General features: G+C 46.4%; 1 protein-coding gene across 1 annotated transcript in view; it reads right to left on the bottom strand.

Annotated features, from left to right (window-relative positions):
- The window catches only part of LOC135225224 (uncharacterized), a 255,163-nt gene that overhangs the window by 173,179 nt on the left and 69,518 nt on the right, over positions 1-12,466 (bottom strand). Inside the window, exon 3 of the mRNA XM_064264547.1 lies at positions 6,268-6,344. Coding sequence (XP_064120617.1) covers positions 6,268-6,344 — 77 coding nt within the window. The remainder of the gene's footprint in view (positions 1-6,267; positions 6,345-12,466) is intronic.

Genomic DNA, 12,466 nt, shown 5'->3' with positions numbered 1-12,466 from the left:
TGCCCTCTGAGCGTGGGAGACTGCCTTGGTTAAAAAGGCACCATATACCGTCCTCTTCTTTAGAAGACCTGCTCCAAACAAAGAGGAGATTTCAAAAGAGCCATCCTGTACCGCTTTGTCTATACAAGACAATATGCACAAAAGGGCTTCCGGTTCGATTCCTTCCGAATCATGGGCTTTCTTGGACATCACCCCAAGGGACCAATCTAAGAAGTTGAAAACTTCCAATACATGAAAGAGTCCCTTGAGGAGATGGTCCAGTTCAGAAATGCCCCACGTAATCCGTGCAGAGTTGAGACCTTGTCGACGTGAAGCGTCAACTAAGGTCGAAAAGTCTGCTTCTGACGTAGACGGGAGAGCAATACCCATATTCTCTCCCGTCTGATACCAAATGCCTCTTTTAACCAGCTAGTCTCGCTGGAGGCATGCAGAAGACCGTTCTTACTAAGTCTTTCTTAGACTTCATCCACGAGTCTAAGGATTGTAGAGCCCTCTTCATAGAAAAATGGTGGGCTCATTTTGAGAAAGACGAAGACTTCTTCGTCTTAGCACTCGAAAACAGAGAGCGCGGAGAAGGAGGAGCGGCAGGAGTCAATTCGTCTCCATACTCCTCAAGAAGCAAGGCAGTCAAAACTTTATAGTTCGACAGTCCTTCTCTTCCTTGATATTCATCATCCGAGTTTCCTTCCACCTCGGGATCTAAATGAGTCTCCGCTCCCCTTTCTGTACGTTCCTCCTCTGGAGGAGACAAACTCCTAATAGGAGAGGGGCTAAGGGAATGATATTCTTTCCTCTTCCCCGCTTTAATAGCCTTGGAAGGCGCAAAAGCTCAGGCTTCTCTCGATAAAAAGAAGACGCTTCGCTTGGATGACGCTTCTCGTCCGCCAAGCGTCCTGGCTGACGTCTCCTGCTTACTTGGCTGCTGACGTCCGGATGACGCCTCGCGCCTGGAAGACGCTCCGCTCTCAAAAGGCGTCCTATTTGGCGCCAAAATATTGGTCGGAGCTTCACGTCTACCAACAGCTTTCAAAGACGCTTCATGTCTAAAAGACGTCTCACGTCTCTCTGGCGTTACGAAACTTTCGTAAGCAACCGCTCTCGCTCTCGAACCCGAAGCTTCTGTAAGATGTTTGAAGCTTCACGTCTGCATGACGCTTCTCGTTTAGCAGGGGAGAGAGGACGAGACTTCTTGATTGGAAGCGCAACGTCCTTCCTACGAGGCGCTAAAACTCCCACTAGAGAGGTCAGTTGCTCTTGAACTGCCATAATAATTCTCCTTGAAGCTTCTCCACGTCAAACTGCATGACGCCTTTCGTCATCACTCGGGGGAGAAGTAGGAAAGGGTACTTCTGCGTACTCGTCGGGTGACGCTGACGCCACCTTCGCCTTCTTAATAGAAGAGGGAGCGTCATCTGAGAAACGCTCTGGGCTAGAATCAATTTCGGGTTCTTTCATATGACGCTTCAGAGGTCTCGATAAATTAGACTCCTTCCACCCTCGTAGGAGGGAGAGGTTTAGGTGAGAGAGGGAGAGGATGAGAAACACTCACGAAGGACGCTTTTCTAGAGCGCCCCTTGAGCAGCCTGCCACGAAACAGAGCTAGCTGAAGGGACGTCTGCCCGTTGGGGATTCCCCACGACCTCCTTAAGGCTTTCGATTTCCTTCTCCTCTGGGCATGGGAGCTTGGAAGAGGTCTAGGCCTGGAGCGTCGCAGGGACGATCAAACGCCCCCTCTACAACACTGGGAGAACTCACTTCACTGTAATGCTCACTTTCACTAGCCTTACCTTGTAAGTCCGCCATTTTGGACTTCATGTCTCGAATCGTAGCTTTCAGATCGGCGATTTCCGAGGCCGATTCCGAAAGTACACTTAGTGAATGAGAAACATAGGGAGAATCTAAATCAGTAGGATTAGAATTATCAGTAAAAGGCTCAATAGGCCTTGAACTCACACCTTTCAGACGTCTAACCCTATCCCTCTCTAACTTCTTCAAATAAGAAGTTAAAGTCTTCCACTCTTCTGCATTTAATCCCTCGCATTCATTACAAGTATTATTAGCAGAACACTGAAACCCCCTACATTTACGGCATACAGTGTGAGGATCAACCGAAGCTTTCGGTATCCTCACCCTGCAGCCTACATTCACACACATTCTCACACTCACATTTGAATCAGACATACTGAGAAAAATCCAAAAAGCAATTCCAAAAACAGTCCACAGTAGCGAATGCCAAAAACACGATCCAGATACGTCACCAAAAAGCCGAGAAACGATGATCAAAGGATGAAATAAGAATCTAAGTCAGGAGGTAATAGCAACAATGTTGATACCACCGGCGACAGAGAAAATATGATAGAAAACGGGGATGGTTCCTAGTCCTGCCGCCCAGGGCAGGCCGGTAGATCACCTGACCTACCTGTAGCGAGTGGCGCGAAATTTGAATTTCTGTCGGGGACGACGGAGTCTTAGCTATGTATATATCTGACAGGTAAGTTGATTGTATGAAAAGATTATTTTGCCTTTTTGGTGTCATATTTCTTCCGTCAGACCGACGTCGTAAACATTGTAATCCTGGAACATATGTCGTAAACCTGGAAATAATTTCTGATGAATATATGTAATTGAAAAGCGCCGTAACCTCAGAACACCATAAGCCAAAAACTTCATAAATCGAGGACTGTCTGTACTGGCCAGCACATCAAACTGGTAAAAAAGTGTTGAAGTGCCTAGAGGCATGACTCCACTCTTTTCACGGACAGAAAATGCAAAAAAGTCTGAGAGTCCAGTGTCATTCTCATATGGAGAATCTTCTGAGAAGGAATAATTTGGGATTTTGACATTTATATCAATGCCCAACTTCGGTGTTAGGCAAAGAGTCCTCACTAGGCCCTTCGCACACTGACTCTCCAAAGAGACAAGAAGTCAGTCGTCCAAATACAGAGACGAATTTATTCCCATCAAATATAACCACTGTCTAAGGGGACTTAGAACCCTTGTGAAAACCTGTGTTGTTGACAAGCCGAAGCACAGCGGCCAAACCTGGTAGATATTGTTCTCAAAAACAAATCAGAGGTACTTCCTGGAGTCCTGATGGATTGGGACATGGAAGTAGGCATCCTGCATATCGAGGGATACCATCCAATCCCCCTGATGAAGCGAGGGAAGCACTGAACTCTGAGTCTCCATATTGAACTTCATTTTTAGATCATAACAATTCAAGGTGCTGACATCTAAAAAGGGCCTCTCTCTCTCTCTCTCTCTCTCTCTCTCTCTCTCTCTCTCTCCTCTCTCTCTCTCTCTCTCTCTCATGCTAAGGAGACTACAAATAGCCTGCTGCAGAACTTCTCCGTGTCGGTGACCTCTTCCACTACGCTATACGCCCTGGTGGCTTATGGCGGGACTATGGTAGTAAACAAACCATATCGTCGCTATAAGCCTAGAAAAGTTTACATTCGGTACTAATTCATGGTAAATCTTATATGGAGTTGACTGTATTACTGCATACAAAATCACTTTAAAATCATCTTTCAGTAAATGTTATGATACTAACGGTTATATTTTCATAAATATCCTTATAAAAAAGGTGTGTCTTCTATGACGGCAAATTTTTGTCAAATATCAGGGCTGGTTTCAAGCTTATTGGACTTTGAAAATAAATATGGTACATGGTACATATATACGTACATACGTATAAGTAAAAGAATCTTAATTTCTATAATTACTATATCATTACGTACCAGCATCTCTTGAGTTAAATATCAGGCTAAACTCTTCTTTACGAGGACGCTTACAAACCAAGCATACAGATTGCATTCATTACCGCACACGTTACTTATGCAAACTGGAGTCACTACCAAATCACATACGTAAACATAGACGTACATACTTTTACAGTAGACATAAAAGAATCACCTTAATTTCTATAACTACTACGTATACCATAGCGGCTTCTCTGATTTAAGCTAAGGCTAACCTCCTCTTTACCAGCAAGCTTAACAAAGCTTAAAGATTGCGTTCGCTACTGTACCGCACGTTACGTATGTAACAGTGGTTTCACTACCAAATCTCACACGTAAACATTGACATATTTTTTATAGTAAGACATAAAAGAATCTACTTAATTTCTATAATTGCTATGTAAGCAACTTCTGAGTTAAGGTAAGGCTAACCTCTTCTTTACCGGCAACCTTAAAAAGCTTAGATTGAGTTGTTACCATGCCTCACGTCACGTACGTAACAGTTGTTTCACTACCAAATCTAACATGTAAACATTGACATATTACAGTAGACATAAAAAAATTGTCTTAATTTCTTAATTACTACTCAAGTATATACCATAGTGGCTTCTCTGATTTAAGCTATGGCAAACCTCTTTACCAGCAAGCTAAACAATGTTTAAAGATTGCATTCGCTACCGATCCACACACGTTATGTATATAACAGTGGTTTCAATACCAAATCTCACATGTATTTTTACAGTAGGCATAAAAGAATCTACTACTTAATTTCTATAATTACTATGCATACCATAGCAGCTTCTGAGTTAAGCTAAGGCTAACCTAACCTATTCTTTACCGGCAAGCTTAAAAAGCTTAGATTGCGTTGCTACCGAAACCGCACGTTACGTAACAGTGGTTTCACTACCAAAACTCACACGTAAACATTGACGTGTTACAGTAGACATAGAAGAATCGTCTTAATTTCTTAATTACTATGCACATATATACCATAGTGGCTTCATTGATTTAAGCTATGGCTAACCTCTTCTTTACCGGCAAGCTTAACAAAGTTCAAAGATTGCATTCGCTACCGAACCGCACGTAACCTACGTACGTAACATTGCTTTCACTCTAAACCTAACACGTAAACACGCATTGCATTTGCTATTGAAACGTGCACCTCATGTGCGAGCATTGTTTTTGGACTAGGTCTACGGTTAAAAAAAGCAAGCAAGGGTGCTTAATTAAATATTTTTTTCGCTCGTCACTTTCATATAGAGAGGATAGACGAAACTTAAGGTTTATTTTGGAGCTGGGAATGGTGGAAACATTTTGAAGAAGGAAAACGTGAGATGCCATGTCAACACTTTTCCATTATTTCAGAGATTAACAATATCCAAATGTTTGAACATAGATAGCCAGATAGCCCGCAGTAATGTTTTTTTGTCTCATGATACACAAGGCAGCAATGAACAACCTCCACTAGGGTTTGTTTTGCTCTAAATCCTTCAAAGCGCATTCTTAAGAGGTCTTTGTGTACTGTCCCTCGTACTTGCATTTAAGAAGGGGTAAAGAAGTGCAAGAGTTTTGAGGGAGAGACGAAGCTTGAACTGGGGACTCAGTTCCTAGCACCAGCCCTGGACAACATTAACAGGAACACTGTTGTAGCCTACGTACACAATTAATAACTACTTGAAAAATGTGTGAAAATTACTTCAATCTTGATATCTACTGAAAAATTAAAACAAAAAAAGGAAAACAAACAACCCAGTCTCTACTCAAGAAGAAAAACATACTACTTATTATCATGCCACTGAAACACCATTTTCTTTAACAGATCACATACACAATGAATAAATACTTGAAAATTGTGTGAAAATCACTTCAGACATAATTAAAATTTTGATAACTACTGAAAAAAATAGAACTTTAATAAGGAAAAATAATCAAGACTTTACTCATGAAGAAAAAACATTCACACTTTAATGACCGTTTGTCATGCCACTGTGGGTATTTATATTCACAAAATTTAACATTCCTTAGTTGGGTTCAAACTTAGCAATCAACTCATTAGTTAGTACTGCTTTTGAGGCAATTTCACTATGAAGATACATATATTCACTATAGCTGTATATGAAATTGAGGAATTTTCTGCATTTAATTTAAAGTTTTAGTGAAAATCAATTCTAAAATTGTACTAGAACACTAAGTATGATAGAATTTATGCTAAGCTCCAATTCTTGGGTCAAATTATGCTAAAAAACATGAAATTATGCTGCATTTGGTAACACTGAATGACGCTAACTAGCAGAGTTTTGTTTACAAACATCATATGGTCTGGGGATTGGAATCCAGTTTTTTGTTTGAACACAGATACAAAGTTTATTAGAAATTGAGTGGCGAAATCCGATTATGTCGAGTTCTAATACAATCGTGAGCCGGGGCTCTATTGTACTATGTTCGTGAAGAGAAAACCTGATTTCAACCTCCAAGGTACTTTGCCTTGCATCCATGCATACTGCAAGGGAAACACTGATTTACTTACATTGTCCTCTCCTGATAAATTCTTCTTTTCTGTCACAAGAATATGGGTAGATGTGTTCTTCTTTGTGGACATCTTGACTACAATAAAAAAAATCCTTTCAGTAAAATATTCAACATTACTTCATTAAGAAAAAAATACCTAATGACAATGACATTTCTTATGCATATTTTATTAAACTCGCTACAATCTTGAGTGAGCTTTTGGAAAACTAAAGCATATAATTTCAATATCATTAATAAAAATGACCTAATGACAATGATATTTCTTATGAGTATTTTATTCAAACTATAATCTTTAGTGAGTTTTTAGGACGCTAAAAAAACAATTTTTGAAAGTAAATTGTATTTTTCCTAACTATACAAAAACTGAGGTCCTTTACATAAGGAATTACTTTCAGTGCCAGCTGGAATTCGGTCAAAAGATTCTATAACAAGGTAGTTGGGCAGTAACTGCTTGTCCGATAGTCAGGAATCCCACCTGACTGGATGTAAACATTCCACTTTGCTTTAGGCCCAGGAACAGATTGAGGGGTGGCATGGTAAAGGACCTTAGGTTTGTATAGTACGGAAAAATACAATTTACTTTCAAAAATTGTGATTTGTTCCAACATGTTATACAAACCATCGGTCCTTTACATAAGGAAGACTCTGATTGGTGGGAAGAATCTGAGTCTTGTGAACAGGCTGGTGTTCACCCAACCCAGGTTCCCTTCCTGGTCGTAAGAGCAAGGGGGGGAACCTAGCCCCTGTCCAACTGATCAGAGTGAGATCACTGCAAGACCAATGGGGAGGCAGGCATGCCTACCTCTTATGAATAGCAAGTAAGAACTTAAAAAGTCGTAAGAGGCCAATATATAGCACTGGGTTTGTCTTACTGCTGTCCACTTCCCCCCTTGTTAAGGAAGGGACGGATATATGCTTCTATCCCTAACTAAAGCGATAAAATGGAGCTCAGTGACAGCTTACCTGCACCATCGCCCTCTCCAGCATATGACGACTGCTACTCTCTGCCTGCAGGAAGAGAGAAGAAAACAGAAAGGAATGAGAAGCCAGTCACACACTCTTTCATTCTCCATTCATGCAATTACCACAAGGACAAGATGCAACCTTGTCCTGTTAAAGGAGCTGGGTAAGCTACACAACTTGTTGAGCAGCCACCACGGGTCCCAAGGAAAAAGTGTCCAAGGACCTATAGGCAATATCCTGAAGGTAGAACGAGGTGAAGGTGGTCTGGTTAGACCAAACCCCTGCCTTCAGCACCTGTGCAACCAACAAGTTCTTCCAGAATGCAAGGGTAGGACCAATACCTCTAACTTCATGGGCTCTCTGACGAAAAGTACTGGTGTCAAAACTCTTTTCGGGGTCATACGCTTTCCTGGTTACTTCACAGAGCCAGAAAGAAATAGTGTTCTTGGACACTTCTTTCTTGGTCACCCTGGTGCTAACGAAGAGGCGTCGACACTCAGGCCTGAGGTGTCGAGTTCTCTTCAGATAGTGCCGCACCACTAACAGGACAAAGTAGCATCTCTTCCGCATCATTACCTGTGAAGTCCTCCAGGCAGGGGATCGTGAAGGACTCGAACCTGACGTCAGGTTCTAGTCTTCGCAACGAAATCTGGGACGAAATCGAGCGTAACCGATCCCCATCCCCTCAAGGGTTTGACATTAAACGAGACACCATGAAGTTCCCCCTACTCTCTTCGCCACTGCCAGGGCCAGCAAAAAGACGGTCTTGAGGATCAGATCCCTGTCTGATGACTCTCAGAGAGGCTCGTAGGGTCTACAAGTCAAAATATTTAAGACAAGAGTCATGTCCCACTCAGGGGGCCTGAGTTCCCTGGGTGGGCAAGACCTCTCGAAGCTCCTCATCAGGAGAGATATTTCCCAGGAAGAGGAAACATCCGCTCCTCACAGCTTAAGGACTAGAGCCAAGGTGGCTCTGTATCCTTTAACTGCATATACTGAGAGGAGCTTCTCTCAGTGAAGAAAAACCAGGATATCCACTACCTGCTGAAGAGTGGCTCCGAGAGGAGAAAGACCCCGTCTACGACACCAACCACAGAAGACGGACCACTTTCCCTGGTATACTGCTGCAAAGGGCTGTCTGAGGTATCCAGCCATCTCTGTTGCTGCTCAGTGGCCACCAGAATCATCCAAAGATTGGTGGTGACCAGTGCCCTACTGATCACCTTGCGAATCAGACAGAACTGGGGAAAGGAGTACACTTCGTGGTTGTCCCATGGGTGTTGGAATGCGTCCTCTGCAGCTGCCCATGGGTCCGGCACAATGGCGAAGAAAACCGGAAGTTTTCTGTTGTGCCAGGTGGCGAACAGATCCACCACTGAACGCCCCCACAGGTCGAGCAGCCTTTCCACCACGTCTGGGTGTAGAGATCATTCTGACCCAATCACCTGATTCTGGCAGCTGAGCATGTCTGCCACTATGTTCCTCTTGCCTGGGATGTACCTGGCTGACAGCTCTACCGAGTGAGCCACTACCCATTCGTGCACCTGCATCATCAACTGGTGTAACAAGAGGGACACTAGGCCCCCTTTTGTAGACGTATGCCACTACCATGGTGTGGTTGCTCATCAACACCACCGAGTGTCGCATCAACCGTTTCCGTAACTCTTGGAGCGCGAGAAACGCTGCCTTGAGTTCCAGAACACTGATGTGAAGGTGTCTCTCGTGTCGATTCCACACACCCGAAACCAGCAACTCTTTTTAGGTGTGCGCCCCAACCCTCGGTCAATGCATCTGAGAACAGAAGCATCTCCGGAGGGGGAAATGCGCAACAGCACTCCTATCAAGAGGTTCCTGTCGTCCAGCCACCAGGCTAAATCCTCCCTTACCTCCTAAATTCTCCCTTAGCTCCTCCGTAAGAGGAACCAGGAAGGATTACGGGTCTTGCGCCTGTGACCAACACTCCTTTAGTCTCCATTGTAGAGACCGCAGGTGAAGACGCCCGTGAGGGACTAGCTTCTCCAACGACGACAGGTGACCAATCACGACCTGCCAATGCTGAGCTGGCTGTTCCTGTCGTGACAGAAACCAACAAGCTGCCTCCCTGAACCTGCTGATGCCCTACTCTGCGGGGAAGACTCGTGCTGCTACCGTATCGATCAGCATGCCCAGGTAGTTTATCCTCTGCTTGGGCTCAAGATCTGACTTCTTGAAATTTAGCCCGATCCCGGATCGCAACAAAAGTCGAGCAGGCGATCTCTGTCCTGTAGCAACTGCGAGTGAGAACTCGCCAGGACTAGCTAATCATTGAGATACCTCATCAGAAGTATCCCGACAGAATGGGCCCGAGCCGACACCAGAGTGAACACTCGCGTGAACACCTGAGGGACGGTTGAGAGACCGAAGCAAAGTGCCCAGAATTGGTACACCGTCCTGTTGAGGATAAAGCAAAGGTACTTCCTGGAGGACTGATGCATGGGTATTTGAAAATATGCATCCTTCAGGTCCACCGAAAGCATGAAATCGTTCTCCCTGATGGAATCTAGCACTGACTGTGCCGTTTCCATCTTGAACCGAGTCTGGCAAATGAATTGGTTCAAAGGAGAGAGATCTATCACCAGTCTCCAGCCTCCCGTAAACTTCTCTACCAGGAGAAGTCAGCTGTAGAAGCCTGGTGACAGTTCTCGTACGATTTCCACAGCTCCTTTGCTCAGCATTGTCAGCACTTCTTGTTTGAGTGCTATGTCCCTGGCCGAACCAGGAATGCATGTCTAGAGATGGACAGGGTGTGAAGTGAGGGGTGGCCTCAACTCGAAAGGAAGTAGATATCCCTTCCGAAGGACATCCACTACCCAGGTCTCAGCTCTGTAGCACTGTCATGTTGCCCAATGGCTCGCCAGGCACCCAACCTCTTTAAGCAAAAGAGGAAGGCTGGGTCTTTCCATGCGCTCCCCTCAATGATACTGACATCTTAGGAGCAGAGGAAGAGAAAGCTAAGCTCCAAGGCTTAACTGCAAATGTACGAGACTACCCAGAAGTTTTCGCAACTGCCTGGTGTACTAGGCAATCGCTGTCTTCAGCTCTTTGCTTTTCCACCGCAGCATCCACTATCTCTCTAGGAAAGAGAGAGGAGGAATCCAGCAACGGTTCATTCCTCAAGACCCATCATCGAATCGAGACCAGCCACCCTGGATACCCAATACAAGACAGCGTCCCTCCTCCTTAGTACCAGGTTGGCCGACAGGTTGACAGTCTGGTGGGACAGGCAGGAAATAGCCCTACCTCCAGACTGGCAGTCTCCCAAAAGCCGAGTCTCCCCCAAGAACTATAGGTCCTGAGGAAGCTGTGACCCTGGATACCGTGTGGGACCACAGACCCAGCCAGGAAACGGCCTGAAAAGCTGCCATGGTGGTAGACTCCAGGGCCATTGCCTCGTGCAGCGTGAACCAGAGGTTCTCCGTCAGAAGGAGTTGCAGAGGCAATCCCGGAGTTAGACAAGCTAACTCAGGGTCAACCTGTTTGGTCGGCAGCTTGTCTGACCTGCTGGCCCTAAGTGAAGCTTCCTGTCTTGAGACAAGAGCGTTCACCTAGTCCAGCACACTGTCAGCCATGGAAGACCAGGGTAACCCTACAGATGCTCTGGGTTCCTTCTTAGGATCCCAGAACGACTCCAACCTCGATGGACGGTCAGAGGGGGCAACCACTGATCCGTGACCGTCAGATCCATCCAAGCCAAGTCCCTCATGAGACACTATTCCTTCAGTAAGAAGAACCTCACCAGACAACCCTGAGATCTCCTCTATCCACTTGAGCGTACGATCTGTCCGCTCCTAAGACCAAAGCAGGCACATAGGCTCTCATGGCCGGACCGTAAGGAGCACACTCCTCACTGTCACTCCTGTTCACCTCGCTCCTCCCGGTGTATCCCAAGGAGGTTGAAGGGACAGGTGAGGTAGACCTGACGCTCCCACTCTGCCTACCAGCAGAACCGGTAGGCTAAGAGGACTGCAGGCGATTACCAACCCACAGTGGTGACCGCCCTGCAGGTCTGGACCAGCGGTCTCCCTGTGGGGAAGCGCTGGTCCAAGGACGGTAGCGTGCGGACCATCTGATCACGCTGGTGTGATTGACGGTGAGACCGAGCACCATCATCACGATGCGTCACAGTCCCAGAAACAGCCGAAGCTGTTCCCAGGGACCTGGGGAACCGCCTCCGAGTCTCGCCTTTGCACGATCAGATGGGACCATCACATCAACCCTGGGTACCGGGTGATCGCTACGCGAGCGATCGCTGGTCTGGCGAGAAGGACTTGATGGAGCAGTAGCACTTCCATGGGCAAGAACAGGGGCAGCAGGCACGGCAGCAGCAACTGGAGGTAGATCCAGGGGCGAGCTCTTGGGGCACTCGAAGTCAGGTGGAGGAGCGAGGACAGCAAAACCTGGGGGGGTGGAACCCTGTTCGAAGCTCCTAATGAGCATCGAGAGGTGTCTGGAGTTCCCCAGATCTATCCCTTTTAGGAAGAAGACTTGGCTCAGCGCTGCATGGACTCCCTTAACAACCGCTATGGAGACCCTTGTCAAGACTCAGGTGAACCAGGAACTCTGCTACGTGGGGCACCTTGGCCTGCAGGGGTTCAAGGCCCTGCTCTTTGCATCATGCCCCGAACAACTTCCACTTGGCCTGGTAGACGGCCATGGACGACTTCCTCAGGTACCCCCGACATTTGAGAGGCCTCCCTACAGGAAAAGCCTTTCTTGCTCAGAAGGCGCTCGATAGCCTCCACCCGTGGGAATAGGGCGGACAGACCCTAATGGTACTTCTTAAAGTGGGGCTGTTTCAAAGGTCAGGCCTGTGGGGGAGCTCCCAAGATCCCAGGACGGTTAGCTCCAGGTCCGGGAACCAGTTCCTGTCCGGCCACATGGGGGCCACTAAGGTCATGAATGCCCTTGGAGTTCCTCAGTCAGTTGAGGACCTGAGTACTTCGAAGGGGGGGAATGTGTAATGGTCCAGGCCGTCCCACAGTTGTTGGAACGCGTCTTCCCAGGCTGCTGCCGGAGGGAACTGGGGAGCAGAAAACTGGAAGCTTGGCGTTCAAGCTCGTTGCGAACAGGTCCATGGAGGGGGAGCCCCACATCCTGATCAGCTCCACTGCCACTCCAGGAAGCAGGGACCACTCCGGCCCTAGCACCTGACCTTGCCCGCTGATCCCGTCAGCTATTACGTTCCTCTTCACCGG

The sequence above is a fragment of the Macrobrachium nipponense genome, chromosome 13, assembly GCF_015104395.2.
Source record: "Macrobrachium nipponense isolate FS-2020 chromosome 13, ASM1510439v2, whole genome shotgun sequence".
Classification (NCBI taxonomy): domain Eukaryota; kingdom Metazoa; phylum Arthropoda; class Malacostraca; order Decapoda; family Palaemonidae; genus Macrobrachium; species Macrobrachium nipponense.
The sequence above is the reverse complement of the archived record's forward strand: the minus strand, read 5'-3'. Positions and strand labels throughout refer to the sequence as shown.